The sequence below is a fragment of the Nerophis ophidion genome, linkage group LG21 (genome assembly GCF_033978795.1).
Source record: "Nerophis ophidion isolate RoL-2023_Sa linkage group LG21, RoL_Noph_v1.0, whole genome shotgun sequence".
Classification (NCBI taxonomy): Eukaryota; Metazoa; Chordata; class Actinopteri; order Syngnathiformes; family Syngnathidae; genus Nerophis; species Nerophis ophidion.
In genome coordinates this window covers 25375348-25397179 of record NC_084631.1, presented here as the reverse complement: position 1 = coordinate 25397179, position 21832 = coordinate 25375348, and the positions used below count along the sequence as shown (strand labels likewise).

General features: G+C 37.2%; 1 protein-coding gene across 10 annotated transcripts in view; it reads left to right on the top strand.

Moving 5' to 3' along the window:
• Positions 1-21832, top strand: part of syngap1b (synaptic Ras GTPase activating protein 1b) — a 390106-nt gene that overhangs the window by 348276 nt on the left and 19998 nt on the right. For 9 of the 10 annotated variants that reach the window (XM_061882342.1, XM_061882348.1, XM_061882341.1 and 6 more), the window contains 2 exons: positions 2481-2553; positions 16479-16540. In XM_061882342.1, coding sequence (XP_061738326.1) covers positions 2481-2553; positions 16479-16540 — 135 coding nt within the window. The remainder of the gene's footprint in view (positions 1-2480; positions 2554-16478; positions 16541-21832) is intronic. The other variant, XM_061882344.1, reaches the window with a different exon arrangement.

Genomic DNA, 21832 nt, shown 5'->3' with positions numbered 1-21832 from the left:
TGGAAAAATGACCAAATTTCAATGGTCAAATCAACGTCAGAACCCAACATTGACTAAACGTCGTCAAAAAGCATGTTGTTCCAACTTTAGGTTTGAGTTGCTCAACGTCAGGACCTCATTCAACAAGTTCTCAACGTTGTTTCAATGTTTTGTGCCTGCTGGGTTGAACTTGAACTTTGTTTACTTAGTGAACTGGACTGAGAGTACTTTAAAAAAAAGTAGTTCACGGAAAAGCATCCGATTTTCTATAAATTATCTTCAGTTGACTTTGATGTCGTTGTGTGTTCTCCTCAAACTGTGGGTGTGGATATTTGTCTCCTTTAGGAACATTTGGATGCGTTCCTTGCTTTTCCGCCACCTTTCGTTCAACCCGCATCAGAACAGATTAGATTAGATTAGATAGTACTTTATTTATTCCGTCAAGAGAGTTCCTTAAGGAAAATTTAAATTTTCAGCACAATCCCATTCAAGATCAGACAAACATTACAGGGAGACAGAACAGGATCGCTGACGGGTCTGCCGGCTTCCAGCGCCCCTTACAAAAAAAAAAAGATGACATACAGGTAAACAAGGGGGTAAACAATCCCTGCATCAAATCCTCTTGGATCCTCTTCAGGCCAGTCGAAACTGAAAGAATTAAAAAAATATATAGATATATACAGTGGGGCAAAAAAGTATTTAGTCAGCCACCGATTGTGCAAGTTCTCCCACTTAAAATGATGACGGAGGTCTGTAATTTTCATCATAGGTACACTTCAACTGTGAGAGACAGAATGTGAAAAAAAAATCCAAAAATTCACATTGTAGGAATTTTAAAGAATTTATTTGTAAATTATGGTGGAAAATAAGTATTTGGTCAACCATTCAAAGCTCTCACTGATGGAAGGAGGTTTTGGCTCAAAATCTCACGATACATGGCCCCATTCATTCTTTCCTTAACATGGATCAATTGTCATGTCCCCTTAGCAGAAAAACAGCCCCAAAGCATGATGTTTCCACCCCCATGCTTTACAGTAGGTATGGTGTTCTTGGGATGCAACTCAGTATTCTTCTTCCTCCAAACACGACACGTTGAGTTTATACCAAAATGGATACATGGATGATACAGCAGAGGATTGGGAGAATTTCATGTGGTCAGATGAAACCAAAATAGAACTTTTTGGTATAAACTCAACTCATCGTGTTTGGATAAAGAAGATCAATTTTAAGATCTATGCAGGTTTTGATGTACAATGATATGGGCTTCACGGTGGCAGAGGGGTTAGTGCGTCTGCCTCACAATACGAAGGTCCTGCAGTCCTGGGTTCAAATCCAGGCTCGGGATCTTTCTGTGTGGAGTTTGCATGTTCTCCCCGTGAATGCGTGGGTTCCCTCCGGGTACTCCGGCTTCCTCCCACCTCCAAAGACATGCACCTGGGGATAGGTTGATTGGCAACGCTAAATTGGCACTAGTGTGTGAATGTGAGTGTGAATGTTGTCTGTCTATCTGTGTTGGCCCTGCGATGAGGTGGCGACTTGTCCAGGGTGTACCCCGCCTTCTGCCCGATTGTAGCTGAGATAGGCGCCAGCGCCCCCCGCGACCCCGATAGGGAATAAGCGGTAGGAAATGGATGGATGGATGTAAGATTGATGCAAGAGCGATGTATGATCGATTTAAGATGGATATAAGATCGATGTAGGATCAAAGCAAAATATATGTAAGATTGATTAAATTAATGTATTATCTATGTAAGATCAATAAAATCGATGTATGATCGATGTAAAATTGATGAAAGATTTATGTTAGACGCATGATCAATGTAAGATCGATGCAAGATCAATTTAAGATTAATTAAAGAGCAATGAAAGTTTGAGGCAAGATCGATTTAAGATCCAAAAAGTTCTATTTTGGTTTCATCTGACCACATGACATTCTCCCAATCCTCTGCTGTATCATCCATGTATCCATTTTGGTATAAACTCAACTCGTCGTGTTTGGAGGAAGAAGAATACTGAGTTGCATCCCAAGAACACCAAACCTACTGTGAAGCATGGGGGTGGAAACATCATGCTTTGGGGCTGTTTTTCTGCTAAGGGGACAGGACGATTGATCCGTGTTAAGGAAAGAATGAATGGGGCCATGTATCGTGAGATTTTGAGCCAAAACCTCCTTCCAACAGTGAGAGCTTTGAATGGTTGACCAAATACTTATTTTCCACCATAATTGACAAATAATTCCTACAATGTGAATTCCTGGATTTTTTTTTTGCACGATCGGTGGCTGACTAAATACTTTTTTGCCCCACTGTATATATATTTGTGGGAAATAATTGATGGAGGAATTCCCATGGGACGGCGTTGAACCGTCAACCCTTTAAGAAGCGAAGGGGAAAACAAAGTTTTGTAGCGCTCAACTGTGGCTTGTCATAACGCGGCCTCTCCTTCTGTTATCCCACCTCTCCTTCCCTCCTTTCCTCCTTCCTTCCTTCCTTCCTTCCAAGACTCATGGCAGTGGAGGACGAGATACGAGGAGGACCCGTCATTGAGCCAAAAACCAGGATTTTCACCAATCAGGTCGGTGGGACGACTTCTTGCTGTCGACTACTTCGCTCTTTTTTTTGGTTCCGTCTGACTCAAGTGTGTTCTGGGGAACAGCAGTTTGGCTTTGTGCACAGCTTTCGTGTGTGTGTGTGTGTGTGTGTGTGTGTGTGTGTGTGTGTGTGTGTGTGTGTGTGTGTGTGTGTGTGTGTGTTCTTGTATTTCTACCCTTCTAGAGACATCAAAAAGGAATTGGATTGCATTTAATAGAGAATGTCTCATTAGCACCCCTGGTGGTGAAATCTATCAAAATTAAGGTGGTCCCAAAAACGAGGGATTTTTTTTTTAAATTGACTCTTTGTCAATTTTGAAAGGGGTCCCCCTCTGGTCAACATATGAAATAACAAGGGTGTGTAAAAATGGGAAGTGCTCCCCCTCTGGCCAACATATGTAATAACAAGTGTGTGTAAGAAATTGAAATGCACCTCCTTTGGCCAAAAATATTTTAGAAAGATAAAATAAATGTGTATATAGTGCAGGGGTCACCAACCTTTTTGAAACCAAGAGCTACTTCTTGGGTACTGATTAATGCGAAGGGCTACCAGTTTGATACACACTTAAATAAATTGCCAGAAATAGCCAATTTGCTCAATATACCTTTAATAAATAAATCTATATATGTATATTAAAAAAAATGGGTATTTATGTCTGTCATTCTGTCGTACATTTTTTTTCCTTTTACGGAAGGTTTTTTGTAGAAAATAAATGATGAAAAAACACTTAATTGAACGGAAAAAAAAAAGAAAATTAAATTTTGAAACATAGTTTTTCTTCTATTTCAACTCTTTAAAATTCAAAATTCAACTGAAAAAAATGAAGAGAAAAACTAGCTAATTCGAATCTTTTTGAAAAAATTGAAAAAATTATTTATGGAACATCATTAGTCATTTTTCCTGATTAAGATTAATTTTTGAATTTTGATGACGTATTTTAAATAGGTTAAAATCCAATCTACACTTTGTTAAAATATATAACAAATTGGACCAAGCTATATTTCTAACAAAGACAAATCATTATTTCTTCTAGATTTTCCAGAACCAAAATTTTAAAAGAAATTCAAAACACTTTGAAATACGATTTCAATTTGATTCTACAGATTTTCTACATTTGCCAGAATATTTGTTTTGAATTTTAATCATAATAAGTTAGAAGAAATATTTCACAAATATTCTTTGTCGAAAAAAACAGAAGCTAAAATGAAGAATTAAAATAAAATGTATTTATTATTCTTTACAATAATAAAAAAAATACTTGAACAGTGATTTAAATTGTCAGGAAAGAAGAGGAAGGAATTTCAAAGGTAAAAAGGTATATGTGTTTAAAAATCCTAAAATCATTTTTAAGGTTGTATTGTTTCTCTAAAATTGTCTTTCTGAAAGTTATAAGAAGTAAAGTAAAATAAATAAATGAATTTATTCAAACAAGTGAAGACCAAGTCTTTAAAATATTTTTGGGGATTTTCAAATTCTATTTGAGTTTTGTCTCTCTTAGAATTAAAAATGTCGAGCAAAGCGAGACCAGCTTGCTAGTAAATATATAAAATGTAAAAAATAGAGGTAGCTCACTGGTAAGTGCTGCTATTTGAGCTATTTTTAGAACAGGCCAACGGGCGAATCATCTGGTCCTTACGGGCTACCTGGTGCCCGCGGGCTCCGCGTTGGTGACCCCTGATATAGAGACATACTGTAATAACTTGAAGTAAATAATGAAGATTAAAAAACAAATATAAACAAAAAATTCCCCTTTAAAAAAAACAACTAAAAACCTTTTTTTTTTCCTCACAATGTGTTGACTTATTTCTTATAAAATAGGGAACACTTTTTCAAATTGTTTCTGTTTCTGAAATATTGCAATATTTTCTCGTAAAATTATTACTTTTTTATGTAAAATTATTGCTTTTTATGTTATTTTTATAAAGTTTTATGTTTAGGGGATCTGTACCATTTTGCATTAAAAAGTAACAATTTGACATTAAATTTTTTTTATTATTTTTACATAAAAAAGTAATTATTTTACATAATAAGTAAAAATTTGACGAGAAAATCTTGCAATTTTTTCAGATTTTCAGAATTTGACATTTGTCATATAAAATTCTGACTTGTCTTACAATATTGCCCATTTGTTTGTTGTTCTTGTAAAACAGTGACATTTTTTTTTGAGTAAAATTATGACTTTTGTAGTCATTTTACCTAGTAAAATTCAGATTATTGTTATAATATTGCCAACATGTTTAAGTTTTCTTATAAAATTGCGACTCTTATTGAGAAAAATCCCAACTTTTATCACAACATTGCACAAATGTTCCGTTTTTCCTGTAAAATTTCGACTCGCGTTGGGCAAAATTACGACTTTTATCATAATGCTTTCAAAAATTCAACGTTTTTCTTGTGAAATTCCAACTCATTTTTCACAACAAGCTTTTTTTTATATTTGCACAGTATGTACATATTATTATTGTTGTAAATACACATCTTTATATATGTAGAAAGGGTGGTCCTAAAGAGGTAGGCATTTTTTGGAGGTCCCCAGAAGGTAAGAAATACAAGAAAGTGTGTGTGTTTGTGTGTGTGTGTGCGTGTGTGTGTGGGTGTGTGTGTGTGTGCATGCGTGCGTGCGTGTGCGTGCGTGCGTGTGTGACTTGTAGGGTCTTGTTGCCGCCGAGCATGTTGTCCTTCGCACGTCACACACTCGTGCAAGCTGACACACACACACACACACACACATGGTTGGTGGTACTGGCATTGGTGGTGGTTCTCTATGGCGGCCATCTTTATGTTATGTCACCCGCTTTCGAGCATCCAATCACATCCGACGATGTGACTCCAACTCCCGTTAAAAAACTGACTGGATCAACTCGAGGACAAAAAGGACGTTTTTGAAAATAATAGCGGTATTGTACACGAACAGGGATGCATTCAGGGGCACTGGGAATTGACAGGTTTGAGTCACATCCCATGTGACTTAAAGGGGAAATGTTATTTAATTTTTATTTGGCACCATTTATGAACCCGATTCCGACCTTTCGACCATCCACCCACGCTACTTTTCTGATATATTGAATATGCTATCACATTCCCGAAATTCCCAGTTTTCCTGGAATTTCCAGGAATTTTTTCCCCCTTCACAATAAAAGGCTAATATACAAACCTCTCTATATACCACGTCTCATCCGATTTGAACTGTTCCAACATCCACACATTCCACCTACTTTGGACAATCAAACTACCATTTTCCAAGTAAAACATTTTTTTTAGGAATTCCCAAGATTCACAGTCCACAAATTTTAACAAATTTTGACCATTCCGCCTTCAAAATATTCCTCTTAGTTGGGACAACAAATGTTCCTATTTTTTTGTACAAATTTCCCCAAATTCCAGGAATTCCGAAATACCAATTTTCAATTCAGACAGTTACTATGTCAGCATTTTTCAACCAATTTGAAAAATTCCAACACCAACCCATTCATATCATTTAGGACAGGGGTGTCAAACTCAAATACAGAGGGGGCCAAAATTTTAAACTGAACAAAGCCGCGCGGGCCAAGGTTGAACAAATGAACCTTTTATAGGGACCCAAACAAGTTTTGCATTGAATATTGACCAAGCAAGGCTTATAAAACTTTATAGTGACATGCAAAATTGAGTTTTAAATAATAATAATTAAAAAATATCAATGGCATATCAAATAAAATAAAAATACAAATTGAATGCCTCTTTTCGGCGGGGTGTTTGAGTAGGGCGGTGTTTGGAGGTATAGGGGGTGTATATTGTAGCATCCCGGAAGAGTTAGTGATGCAAGGGGTTCTGAGTATTTGTTCGGGTGTGTTTATGTTGTGTTACGGTGCGGATGTTCTCCCGAAATGTGTTTGTCATTCTTGTTTGCTGTGATTTCACAGTGTGGCGCATATTTGTAACAGTGTTAAAGTTGTTTATACGGCCACCCGCAGTGTGACCTGTATGGCTGTTGACCAAGTATGCCTTGCATACAGTTGTGTGTGTGTATGAGCCGCATATATTATGTGAGTGGGCCGACACGCTGTTTGTATGGAGGAAAAGCGGACGTGGCGACATGTAGAGAACGTCAAAGGCAGTGCTTTTACGGCCCGCCCCCAATATTATTGTCTGGGTGGAAATCGGGAGAAATTCGGGAGGGGCACTGAACTTCAGGAGTCCCCCGGGAAAATCGGGAGGGTTGACGAGTATGAGTATTAGTGGTGAATGCGGTGTTATAGCGGCGGGCCAGCTCTAATGTTAATTTGATATTGCCTCAAGGGCCAAATGAAATTACACGGCGGGCCAATTTTGGCCCGCGGGCCAGAGTTTGACACCCATGATCTAGGACAATTGTGCTTCTACCAATATTTTCCAAAAATTCGAGGAAATTCCCATTCAAATGAATGGATGTATTCATATTTCTCCAATGCCCCAAATTCTCCTAATTTTGCATAATTTTTAAACCCGATTTCGACCTTTCAAACCTTGCACCCACGCTAATTTCATTATATCCAACGTAAAACATGTTATCACTTTCCCAAAATTCCCAGTTTTCCCCAAATTTCTATGAGATTTTCCCCCTGGCTTCACGGTGGCAGAGGGGTTAGTGCGTCTGCCTCACAATACGAAGGTCCGGCAGTCCTGGGTTCAAATCCAGGCTCGGGATCTTTCTGTGTGGAGTTTGCATGTTCTCCCCGTGAATGCGTGGATTCCCTCCGGGTACTCCGGCTTCCTCCCACTTCCAAAGACATGCACCTGGGGATAGGTTGATTGGCAACACTAAATTGGCCCTAGTGTGTGAATGTGAGTGTGAATGTTGTCTGTCTATCTGTGTTGGCCCTGCGATGAGGTGGCGACTTGTCCAGGGCGTACCCCGCCTTCTGCCCGATTGTAGCTGAGATAGGCGCCAGCACCCCCCGCGACCCCGAAAGGGAATAAGCGGTAGAAAATGGATGGATGGATGGATTTTCCCCCTTGACAATGAAAGGCCAGTATACAAACTTCTCTGTTTCCTATGTGTCCTCCGATTTAAACCGTTCCATCATCCAAACATTCCACTAACTTTGGACAATCAAAGTACCGTTTTCCAAGTAAAAAAAAAATTCCAGGAATTCACTTTTTTTTTTTACCTCTTTTACAGACAACATTTTTCAACAAATTCTAACCATTCCACCATCAAAATATTCCTCTTAGTTGGGACAACAAATGGTCCTTTTTTGTCGTACAAATTTCCGATTATCTCGAAATTCAATAAATTCCGAAATACCGATTCTCAATTCCAACTGTTACTACATCAAAAATTTTCCACCGATTCCAATAATTCCAAAACCAACTCATTCATATCATTGACTATGAATGGGTTCTATCAACATTTTCAAAAAATCCCCGTTTTCCAGAAATTACCAAATTTCCAGGAAATTCACATTCAAATGACTGGACCTACAATGCCCAAAATTCTCAAAATATTGCGCCATTTTTAAGCCAAATTCCAACCTCTCAACCACAAACACACTCTACTCTTCCGATATATCGGACCTAAAACATGTTTTCACTTTCCCGCGAATCCCGGTTTTCGCGGAATTTCCAGGAATTGTTTCCCCCTTGACAATGAATGACCAATAACCAAACCTCTCCATATCCCACATGTCTCATCCGATTTGAACTGTTCCAACATCCACACATTCCACTCATTTTGGAGAATCAAACTACCATTTTCCTGGTAAAAAAAATTCCAGGAATTCCTGTTTTTTCACCTCTTCCTGGAAAGTTTTCACAGTCCAGATTTTTAGACAAATTCCAACCATTCCACCATCAAAATATTCCTCTTAGTTGGGACATCAAATGGTCCTTTTTTGTCGTACAAATTTCCGGTTTTCTCAAAATTCAATGAATTCCGAAATACCGATTCTCAATTCAAACTGTTACTACGTCAAAAATGTTCAACCGATTCCAATAATTCCAACACCAACTCATTCATATCATCAAGTATGAACATTTTCAAAAAATCCCCGTTTTCCAGAAATTACCAAATTTCCGGGAAATTCACATTCAAATGAATAGACCTAAAATGCCCAAAATATTGCGCCATTTTTAAGCCAAATTTCGACCTTTCAACCATGCACACACTCCACTTTTCCGATATATCGACCTAAAACACTTTCCCGAAATTCCCCGGAATTCCACTCACTTTGAACAATCAAACTACCATTTTCCAAATTCAAAATATTTCCAGGAATTCCCGTTTAGTTTTTTTTTCCAGCTCTTCCTGGAAAGTTTTTACACTCCAAATTTTTCGACAAATTCCAACCATTCCACCATCAAAACATTCCTCTTAGTTGGGACAAGAAATGTTCCTTTTTATGTAGAAATTTCCCGTTTTCCCTGAAATTCAAGGAATTCCGAAATACCCATTCTCAATTCAAACTGTTACTATGTCAACAGTTTTCACCCAATTCCAAAAATTCCAACACCAACTCATTCATATCATCAAGTATGAATGGGTTCTATCAACATTTTCAAAAAATCCCCGTTTTCCAGAAATTACCAAATTTCCGGGAAATTCACATTCAAATGAATAGACCTACAATGCCCAAAATATTGCGCCATTTTTAAGCCAAATTTCGACCTTTCAACCATGCACACATTCTACTCTTCCGATATATCGACCTAAAACACTTTCCCGAAATTCCCGGGAATTCCACTCACTTTGAACAATCAAACTACCATTTTCCAAGTTCAAAGAATTTCCAGGAATTCCTGTTTAGTTTTTTTTCCAGCTCTTCCTGGAAAGTTTTTACACTCAAAATTTTTTGACAAATTCCAACCATTCCACCATCAAAACATTCCTCTTAGTTGGTACAAGAAATGTTCCTTTTTTTCGTAGAAATTTCCCGTTTTCCCTGAAATTCAAGGAATACCGAAATACCCATTCTCAATTCAAACTGTTACTATGTCAACAGTTTTCACCCAATTCCAAAAATTCCAACACCAACTCATTCATATCATCAAGTATGAATGGGTTCTATCAACATTTTCAAAAAATCCCCGTTTTCCAGAAATTACCAAATTTCCGGGAAATTCACATTCAAATGAATAGACCTAAAATGCCCAAAATATTGCGCCATTTTTAAGCCAAATTTCGACCTTTCAACCATGCACAAACTCTACTTTTCCGATATATCGACCTACAACACTTTCCCGAAATTCCCCGGAATTCCACTCACTTTGAACAATCAAACTACCATTTTCCAAATTCAAAATATTTCCAGGAATTCCCGTTTAGTTTTTTTTTCCAGCTCTTCCTGGAAAGTTTTTACACTCCAAATGTTTCGACAAATTCCAACCATTCCACCATCAAAACATTCCTCTTAGTTGGGACAAGAAATGTTCCTTTTTATGTAGAAATTTCCCATTTTCCATGAAATTCAAGGTTTTCCGAAATACCCATTCTCAATTCAAACTGTTACTATGTTAACAGTTTTCACCCAATTCCAAAAATTCCAACACCAACTCATTCATATCATCAAGTATGAATGGGTTCTATCAACATTTTCAAAAAATCCCCGTTTTCCAGAAATTACCAAATTTCCGGGAAATTCACATTCAAATGAATAGACCTAAAATGCCCAAAATATTGCGCCATTTTTAAGCCAAATTTCGACCTTTCAACCATGCACACACTCTACTCTTCCGAAATATCGACCTAAAGCACTTTCCCGAAATTCCTGGGAATTCCACTCACTTTGAACAATCAAACTACCATTTTCCAAGTTCAAAGAATTTCCAGGAATTCCCGTTTAGTTTTTTTTTCCAGATCTTCCTGGAAAGTTTTTACACTCAAAATTTTTTGACAGATTCCAACCATTCCACCATCAAAACATTCCTCTTAGTTGGGACAAGAAATGTTCCTTTTTTCGTCGAAATTTCCCGTTTTCCCTGAAATTCAAGGAATTCCAAAATACCCATTCTCAATTCAAACTGATACTATGTCAACAGTTTTCACCCAATTCCAAAAATTCCAACACCAACCCATTCATATCATCAAGTATGAATGGGTTCTATCAACATTTTCAAAAAATTCCCGTTTTACAGAGAAATTACCAAATTTCCGGGAAATTCACATTCAAATGAATAGACCTAAAATGCCCAAAATATTGCGCCATTTTTAGGCCAAATTTCGACCTTTCAACCATGCACACACTCCACTTTTCCGATATATCGACCTAAAACACTTTCCCGAAATTCCCCGGAATTCCACTCACTTTGAACAATCAAACTACCATTTTCCAAATTCAAAATATTTCCAGGAATTCCCGTTTAGTTTTTTTTTTCCAGCTCTTCCTGGAATGTTTTTACACTCCATATTTTTCGACAAATTCCAACCATTCCACCATCAAAACATTCTCCTTAGTTGGGACAAGAAATGTTCCTTTTTTTCGTAGAAATTTCCCGTTTTCCCTGAAATTCAAGGAATTCCGAAATACCCATTCTCAATTCAAACTGTTACTATGTCAACAGTTTTCACCCAATTCCAAAAATTCCAACACCAACTCATTCATATCATCAAGTATGAATGGGTTCTATCAACATTTTCAAAAAATCCCCGTTTTCCAAAAATTACCAAATTTCCGGGAAATTCACATTCAAATAAATAGACCTAAAATGCCCAAAATATTGCGCCATTTTTAAGCCAAATTTCGACCTTTCAACCATGCACACGCTCCACTTGTCCGATATATCGACCTAAAACACTTTCCCGAAATTCCCCGGAATTCCACTCACTTTGAACAATCAAACTACCATTTTCCAAATTCAAAATATTTCCAGGAATTCCCGTTTAGGTTTTTTTTCCAGCGCTTCCTGGAAAGTTTTTACACTCAAAATTTTTTGACAAATTCCAACCATTCCACCATCAAAACATTCCTCTTAGTTGGGACAAGAAATGTTCTTTTTTTTTCGTAGAAATTTCCCGTTTTCCCTGAAATTCAAGGAATACCGAAATACCCATTCTCAATTCAAACTGTTACTATGTCAACAGTTTTCACCCAATTCCAAAAATTCCAACACCAACTCATTCATATCAAGTATGAATGGGTTCTATCAACATTTTCAAAAAATCCCGTATTTCCCAAAATCAACAAATTTCCAGGAAATTCACATTCAAATGAATGGATCTACAATGCCCAAAATTCTCAAAATATTGCGCCATTTTTAAGCCGAATTCTGACCTTTCAACCACGCACACACTCTACTCTTCCAATATATCGGACCTAAAACATGTTTTCACTTTCCCGCAAATCACAGTTTTCACGGAATTTCCAGGAATTCTTTCCCCCTTGACAATGAATGACCAATAACCAAACCTCTCCATATCCCACATGTCTCATCCCATTTGAACTGTTCCAACATCCACACATTCCACTCATTTTGGACAATCAAACTACCATTTTCCTGGTTCAAAAAAATTCCAGGAATTCCTGTTTTTTCTCCTCTTCCTGGAAAGTTTTCACAGTCCAGATTTTTAAACAAATTCCAACCATTCCACCATCAAAATATTCCTCTTAGTTGGGACATCAAATGGTCCTTTTTTGTCGTACAAATTTCCGTTTTTTCTCAAAATTCAATGAATTCCGAAATACCGATTCTCAATTCCAGCTGTTACTACGTCAAAACATTTTAGACCGACTCCAATAATTCCAAAACCGACTCATTCATATCATCGAGTATGAATGGGTTCCATCAACATTTTCAAAAAATCCCCGTTTTCCAGAAATTACCAAATTTCCAAGAAATTCACATTCAAATGAATAGACCTAAAATGCCCAAAATATTGCGCCATTTTTAAGCCAAATTCCGACCTTTCAACCACGCACACACTCTACTCTTCCGATATATTGACCTAAAGCACTTTCCCGAAATTCCTGGGAATTCCACTCACGTTGAACAATCAAACTACCATTTTCCAAGTTCAAAGAATTTCCAGGAATTCCCGTTTAGGTTTTTTTTCCAGCTCTTCCTGGAAAGTTTTTACACTCAAAAATTTTTGACACCATCAAAACATTCCTCTTAGTTGGGACAAGAAATGTTCCTTTTTACGTAGAAATTTCCCGTTTTCCCCGAAATTCAAGGAATTCCGAAATACCCATTCTCAATTCAAACTGTTACTATGGCAACAGTTTTCACCCAATTCCAAAAATTCCAACACCAACCCATTCATATCATCGAGTTTGAATTAGTTGTATCAATATGTAAAAAAAATAAAAATCCTGGTTTTCCCGAAATTACCAAATTTCCAGAAAATTCACTTACAATTCTAGCGGAATTGCAAGTTCTAGTTAGTGGTTGTTGTTGGTGTTGTTGTTGACGCGAGTCACGATGGTTGCTAGGCGCCAAGGAAAGAAGTACCCCGTACTTCTGAGCAAAATACTGCGAGTATTCCATGTTGTTATGAACGTTCCTGTTACACAAAATACTTACTTGCATCGTGTATATCAAAAATTTTATAAGCGCAACAAACTTGTGACGATTCAGAACGCACAGAAAAATAAAATTGTGTGTTTTTTTGTCTTATGTCAGGAATTGGAAATGATGGGAAAAATCTTAGAATAACTTCTGTTTTCCTTTAATCTAAATAGTGAAAATGTATTATATATTCTTTTTAAATCAAACTGTGCTAGAACAAATTGTATGATGAATTATTCAGTGCAAAATAACAAATAATAAATAAATCAGATCGCAAAGGTTCTTACAATCTTGGACGGTGAATATGTGGGTGTTGTACCATGTTTATTAAAAACCTGGAACCAATTAACAGCGATAAAGAAGGGGTTGTACGCATTCTTATCGGTGGCCGAGCAGGAAGGGGCTAGGAATATGTTTGTGTCTCGTATGAATCGCCCTGTCATTCATTCAATGATATGAATTGTGCAAAACGGGGCCCCCAAAGGTCACGGGGCCCCTATGCACAGCACTTGATCAGTTTTGGAGGAGGGGCGGCTCCGTATTTGCATGTTAAGTTAAATAGATCAATTTTAATAATCCTCTAGAAAAGGGGAAATAAAAGAGGAAAATCGTAAAAACATAAAAACATGCACACACAAAATAATTCTAAAAAAGTAGTTAAAGTAAGTTAATCAATAATAAAGAAATTAACAGGGATATCAATTATTATATATATATATATATATATATAGTTTTGGGGTTTTTTAAGGAACATTTTTGAAAATTCCCAGATACACACAGTAAAGCAGCGTTTGTTAATTTTGGGGCTCAACTATTCCACTACAGAAATACTAACACTGAATTAGTAATCGTATTCTTGATTTTAATCATATTTAATAACTATTTGTAACCTGCTAACAGTTGAACGGGATACCTTGTCGAATTATATGAAAGCATTTGTTAATCACAAAGATTATTATCTAGGCTAATTACAAAAATAAATCCCATAAATGTTCAGCAAAAGAAGGGACTGATGAAAAGTACTTTTGTATACAATTATGCAGTGCTAAAATTAATAAATCCTAACTAAATTAATAAGAAATATGTTGTTGTTTTTTTTGTAAAAACTGTCAATAAAATAAAGTGCAAATATCGATTCAGCTTCACCACAATAGTCATAATTTTTGCGCTTCAGAAACTTCTCTATGACTTCTTCTGCTTGTTTGATATTCTCATTACTGCCACAAGTGGTAGAAAAGTGTACTACAACTGATTTGCGGACCACAGCTGAGAAGCACTTATTTTATGGTGGTCCGACAATGCTTAACCTTTATTTTTGTCAGGTACAACACTTTACCTTACTTGCCTATATAAATCAACCATTTATAAATACACGTCAGTAGGCTAAATGAACCTCTTCAACATAATGCTTAACCTCTAAAGGCTTAGTGGCCACATGCGTGGACAGCACCTTTTAGCTCTTATTTCCAAAATTATGTCCACTACTGAATTGGGGTCTTATGGCCACTTATGTGAACACTTATACTGCAATCTGTTGGTGTCTGAAGAGTATAACATACAACGGAATTTGGGGGGAAAAAAGTGTAAAAATGAGGATTAGCATGTCACCAAACATGAAGTACACGTTTGTTACATATGGACTAAGTACATCATATCTAAAGATGATTCTTAGTTTTTATTTTAATTAGTGTCCAATAAAGAGAAATTAAAAAAACATGTAAACAAAACAGCTTGGGACTTAAAGGCCTACTGAAACCCACTACTACCGACCACACAGTCTGATAGTTTATATATCAATGATGAAATATCAACATTGCAACACATGCCAATACGGCCTTTTTAGTTTACTAAATTAACATTTTTAATTTCGCGCGGAAGTATCATGCTAAAACGTCACGGTATGATAATGCGTGCGCGTGACGTCATGGAATGTAGAGGACATTTTGGTCCAGCACCGTTCACAGCTATAAGTCGTCTCTTTTCATCGCATAATTCCACAGTATTCTGGAGATCTGTGTTGCTGAATCTTTTGTAATTTGTTCAATTAATAATGGAGACGTCAAAGAAGAAAGATGTAGGTGGGAAGCGGTGTATAGCGGCTGCCTTTAGCAACACAAACACAGCCGGTGTTTCCTTGTTTACATTCCCGAAGGTGAAGCTTTACTATGGATCGGAGCGGTAAAGCGAACATGGTTCCTTACCACATGTCAACCGGCAGGTTTCGGTGAGAAAATTGTGGTAATAAGTCGTCTCTTACCGTAGATATGAGCGGAGCTTGCGTCGTTCCTCCTGCACTTGTCAAAGAGGCAGCTGCGGACTCTCTTCCCTCTTCCGACCGGCCGCCCCCGTACGTGGGATGCTTCCATGTGGAGGAGGGGGGGAAAAAAGCTCAGCCCGGCCCGACCGGCTGGCTTTGCTTCGCCTCGTCGAGAAACGTGGCTTCCCTCAGAGACACTGGCGGTCACCACACCCCTCCGACTTTCAAGTACGACCATATAATCTCACTAAAACACTAGAAACACCATAAGCAGACAAGGAATTTTCCAGAATTATATTAGTAAATGTGTCTAATAACATCTGAAACACTCCCACTGCCCTGTCTTTTTTTTTTTTTTCTAGTCCTTCACTCACTTTCCTCATCCATGAATCTTTCATCCTTGCTCAAATTAATGGGGAAATCGTCGCTTTCTCGGTCCGAATCGCTCTAGCTGGTGGTGGCTATGATTACAAAGAATGTGAGGATGTGAGGAGCCCTACAACCCGTGACGTCACGCGCACATCGTCTGCTACTTCCGGTACAGGCAAGGCTTTTTTATTAGCAACCAAAAGTTGCAGACTTTATCGTGGATGTTCTCTACTAAATCCTGTCAGCAAAAATATGTTAATATCGCGAAATGATCAATTATGACACATAGAATGGACCTGCTATCCCCGTTTAAATAAGAAAATCTCATTTCAGTAGGCCTTTAAGAAACACTGCAGTAGAGTATATGATAAGGATACATTCTATATGCACATAATTATGTTTTTTTTTTTTATTACTTTAATAACAAAGCAACATAAACAAATTAATAATGACTCAAAGAAGGTCGGTTAAAAAATCCAAGAATATGTCAAATGTTGTATCTAGTAGTAGCCAGTGAGTACTTTCTTCTGATCACATTTTAATTTTTTTGTTGTTGTTGTTTTTTTTTTTGTTTTTTTGTGAGCTCTTCTTTCTCCTTGTCCTATATTTTGTTGTTGAAAGTGAAAGTTACCAATTTATTGTCATCCTGCATGTTGGCTGCATGGCATGTTGCTCTGAACGCTTTTATGAGGGTCACTTTAAATCCGTCGTCGTGTTGTTGTTTTGTGTTGTTGTTGTTGTTGTTGTTTGTTTGTGTTGGCCCCCCTCCCTCCCTTCCTCCCGCCCTCCTATTGTTGATGCGATACGGTGATTTCTCTTAGGGGAGGCGTCAGTCCATCCTAGTGCAGCCTCGTCTCGCACCCGTCCCACCCCGAGTACCCAGGTAATAACCCGAGCCGCCAGACTCTACCCTGTCTCTCTAGATGTGCGTACCTGTCTCTCTCTCTCTCTCTCTCCCTCTCACACACACACACACACACACACACACACTCTCATACGGCCATGCCTACTATACACTTCCACCAAAATAAGTTTAGTTTTCATCACGACAAACTTTTGACAATACAAACTTCACATGCCAATTCAATATTCATATCGGTCTGATATTAGCTCAAAAACAGGTATGAGCTGGCATGTAAAATGTGTGATATCATGTGCGATACAGGCAGTCCTGCAGCGTCTTTACTTGTGTGTGATATCATGCACGCGATACCAGCAGTTCTGCGAACTGTTTACTTTTGCGTGATATCATGTGAGATACAAGCAGTCCTGCAGAGTGATATCATGTGCGATACAAGCAGTCTTGCAGAGTGATATCATGTGCGATACAAGAGTGTTTGCTTGTACATAGCTGGACAGCCAGTTAACGTCTAAATGTCCTCCTATAAGCAAACAATTGTGTCGATTTTATTCAAGTCATTTACAAAAGGTAAACATGCCGGGCTATAGGCTACTGGCAGCTACACAACGGCTAAGCACACAATAGCCGCCAAGATCGACATACGTAATAATCATTGAACAACATTGCAGCGAAAAACGGCACATCTGTCAATGTAAACAAGTATCAAATATTATGACTTGCATATTACTTACACATACAATCCAGTAATAAAAGTGTCCGTATCATTCACTTGATTGAAACCTTTTCTAACATTCCACACGACACAATATTAGAAGTTTGTAATATTCCTGCTGATGTCGTATCGCATCAATGTCGGTATCGGGCAATACCCAAGGCTCCAATTTTGGTATCGCATTGAAAGTGAAAAACAATTTGGATGAATTTACTTGCATTTTAGTGACATTGCCAACTGCTGGCCTGGCATGCATACTGCAGCCTTTTAGTATGATTGTATTATATTATGAAATAGTTGTTGTTATTTAAAGGAATAAGTCAATAATAAAAAAGTTAAAAAAGAATATATGAAAAAAAATGGCATTTAAAAAAAAACATAAATATTGATGCATTAAATACTCAATGAAAACAAAGACAATTAAAAAAAATTAAATACCTTCCTCAAAAAAGTTCATTATGTCTTCTTGTTTTTATACTTTTAATTTTAATTCTTGTCAGACAATATTTTTGGTACAATGGATGGAATTTAAACCATTATACTATCCATTGTACCCATTTTTACCGGTAAAAACACCATCTTTTGTTCCAATTTTTACTCGTAAATTATCATCCACTGTACCAATTTTTATTGGTAAATTATCATCCATTGTACCAATTTTTACTGGTAAAATGGCATTCATTTTTACCAATTTTTCTGGTAAATATTCTACAGATTCCACCATTTTTTACTAGTAAAAATGTCATCCATTGTACTAATTTTACTGGTTAACATTCCATAGATTGTACCAATTTTTACAGTTAAAAATACCTTCTATTGTACCAATTTTTACAGTTAAAAATACCTTCTATTGTACCAATTTTTACAGTTAAGAATACGTTCTACTGTACCAATTTTTACCGGTAAAAATGTCATCCGTTGTACCAATTTTTACTGGTAAATATTTTGTCCATTGTACCGATATTTACGAGTGAAAATGCCATCTGTTGTCCTGGTTTTTACCGGTGAAAATGTAATCTGTCGTACAAATTTTTACCAGTAAAAATGTCATCCATTGTACCAATTCTAGTGGCAAAAATATATCTATTGTACCAATTTTACTGGTAAAAATGACATCCATTGTACATATTTTTACCAGTAAAAATGTCATCGGTTGTAACAATTTTTACTGGTAAAAATGTCCTCTGTTGTACCAGTTTTGACCGGTAAAAATGGCATCAATTGTACCAATTTTTACTGGTAAAAATGTCATCCATTGTACCCATTTTTACCGGTAAAAATACCAATATTTTGTACCAATTTTTACTGGTAAATTATCATCCACTGTACCAATTTTTATTGGTAAATTATCATCCATTGTACCAATTTTTACAGGTAAAATGGCATCCATTTTACCAATTTTTGTTGTTAATATTCTACAGATTCCACCAGTTTTTACTGGTAAAAATGTCATCCATTGTACCAATTTTACTGGTTAATATTCCATAGATTGTACCAATTTTTACCATTAAAAATACCTTCTATTGTACCAATTTTTACTGGTAAAAATGTCATCCGTTGTACCAATTTTTACTGGTAAATATTTCGTCCATTGTACCAGTTTTTACTGTTAAATATTCCACTCATAGTACCAATATTTACGAGTGAAAATGTCATCTGTTGTACTGGTTTTTACAGGTAAAAATGTAATCTGTTGTACAGATTTTTACCAGTAAAAATGTCATCCATTGTACCAATTTATTTGGTAAAAGTGACATCCATTGTACCAATTTTTACCGGTAAAACTGTCATTCGGTTGTAACAATTTTTACTGGTAAAAATGTCATCTGTTGTACCAGTTTTTACTGGTAAAAATGTCATCAATTGTACAAATTTTTCTGGTTAAAATGTAATCCAGTGTACCGAAAATATTGTCTGACTAGAAAAAAAAAATGTAAATCCTAAAAGCAATAATAAAATTATTAGTGAGCATACTAGGAAATGATATAAAGGTAATACTCCATGTTACTATATGTAAAAATGTAGAATACACATCATTTGTTATTGTTGAGTGTATAATTAGTTGTGAAAAAATACAGAAAAGAAGGTTGATTCCCTTTTTCCACCCCACTCCCATTACCCCAAAAACAACAACAAAATAAAATCGATTTGAAATAGGAAAAGTTAACTAATCCATTTGAGGACAATAAAAATGGCAAATATGAAAGATATTTGTCGCCACTGTAATTGTTTAACTCCATATTCTAACCACATTGCTTTCACACACACACACACACACACACACACACACACACACACACACACACACACACACACACTCACACTCACAATCTTGTCTATACTGCATGGCAAAGACATGAAAAAGTGGGGACTTGGTTTTAACCGATGATGGTCCCAACAACGTCGTAAAAATACACACACACACAGACAAACACACACACACATGCACACACATATATTTGTCTACCTCACATGCAAAGGACACAAGACCCACTAAAGCAGGGGTGCCCTTATGTCCATTCCGAGCTACCAGTCGATTGTAGAGGGTGTGTCAGTCGATCCCCAGCTAGGCATTAAAAAAATAGACCTAAAAATTAGTGATCATCAATCTTCACTAAGACGTCACTTTCGTCATTTGATTGACAAAGATCTTCTGAGATAACGCTGGTTGATGGAGGGGAAGGCGAGAAACACTTTTTATTTCAACAGACCCTCGCGTCGTACCTGCCGTCACAACGCTAAAGACCGACTGCACACTTCCTGTCTTCACAATAAAGGCGCTGCTTCATCTGACCTGCGCTAACAAAATAAAAGTCTCCAAAAACGGGCGTTCACTGAGTTTGCCGCCATTGTATTTCTTGTAAAGTTTATAAAAACGAGTATGGAAGCTAGACAAATAAGATGCCAAAAACCAACCACTTTCATGTGGTATTGTACAGAAAGGACAACTTTTTTTCTCCTCCATTTGAAAACGTGGACGTTATCAGCACTACTGTCTGATTCCAATCAATGCAAGTCATCAGAATCAGGTAATACTCCAACTTATATTCTTGTCTTCATGAAAGAAAGGAATCTATACGTGTTAAACATGCTTGTATTATTATTAAACACCTTTCCCTTGTTAACAAAAACGTCTATTTAAGAATGAGGTAGATCCCCTCGACTTGGTCAAGTGAAAAGTAGTTCGCCTGCAGAAAAAGTTTGGGCACCCATGCACTAAAGTGTCGGTCCCCACACTGACTTTGCTAACCAATGCGTGTCCCAACAACGTCATAAAAATACAAACCCCGTTTCCATATGAGTTGGGAAATTGTGTTAGATGTAAATATAAACGGAATAGAAAGATTTGCAAATCCTTTTCAACCCATATTCAGTTGAATGCACTACAAAGACAACATATTTGATGTTCAAACTCATAAACTTTTTTTTTTTTGCCAATAACAATTAACTTAAAATTTCATGGCTGCAACATGTGCCAAAGTAGTTGGGAAAGGGCATGTTCACCACTGTGTTACATCACCTTTTCTTTTAACAACACTCAATAAACGTTTGGGAACTGAGGAAACTAATTGTTGAAGCTTTAAAAGTGGAATTCTTTCCCATTCTTGTTTTATGTAGAGCTTCAGTCGTTCAACATTCCGGGGTCTCCGCTGTCGTATTGTAGGCTTCATAATGCGCCACACATTTTCGATGGGAGACATGTCTGGACTGCAGGCGGGCCAGGAAAGTACCCGCCCTCTTTTACTACGAAGCCATGCTGTTGTAACACTTGTCTTGGCATTGTTTTGCTGAAATAATAACGTTGCTTGGATGGCAGCATATTTTGCTCCAAAACCTGTATGGACCTTTCAGCATTAATGGTGCCTTCACAGATGTGTAAGTTACCCATGCCTTGGGCACTAATACACATCCATACCATCACAGATGCTGGCTTTTGAACTTTGCGCCTACAACAATCCGAATGGTTCTTTTCCTCTTTGTTCCGGAGGACACCACGTCCACAGTTTCCAAATATAATTTGAAATATGGACTCGTCAGACCACAGAACACTTTTCCACTTTGCATCAGTCCATCATAGAAGAGCTCAGGCCCAGTGAAGCCGGCGGCGTTCCTTGGTGTTGTTGATAAATGGCTTTCGCTTTGCATAGTAGAGTTTTAACTTGCACTTACAGATGTAGCCACCAACTGTAGTTACTGACAGTGGTTTTAAGAAGTGTTCCTGAGCCCATGTGGTGATATCCTTTATACACTGATGTCGGTTTTTTATGCAGTACCGCCTGAGGGATCAAAGGTCCGTAATATCATCGCTTACATGCAGTGATTTTTCCAGATTCTCTGAACCTTTTGATGATTTTACGGACCGTAGATGGTAAAATCCCTAAATTCCTTGCAATAGCTCGTTGAGAAATGTTGTTCAAAAACTGTTCGACAATTTGCTCACTAGTTGGTGACCCTCACCCCATCCTTGTTTGTGAATTACTTAGCATTTCATGGAAGCTGCTTTTATACCCAATCATGGCACCCACCTGTTCCCAATTAGCCTGCACACCTGTGGGATGTTCCAAATAAGTGTTAGATGAGAATTGCTCAACTTTATCAGT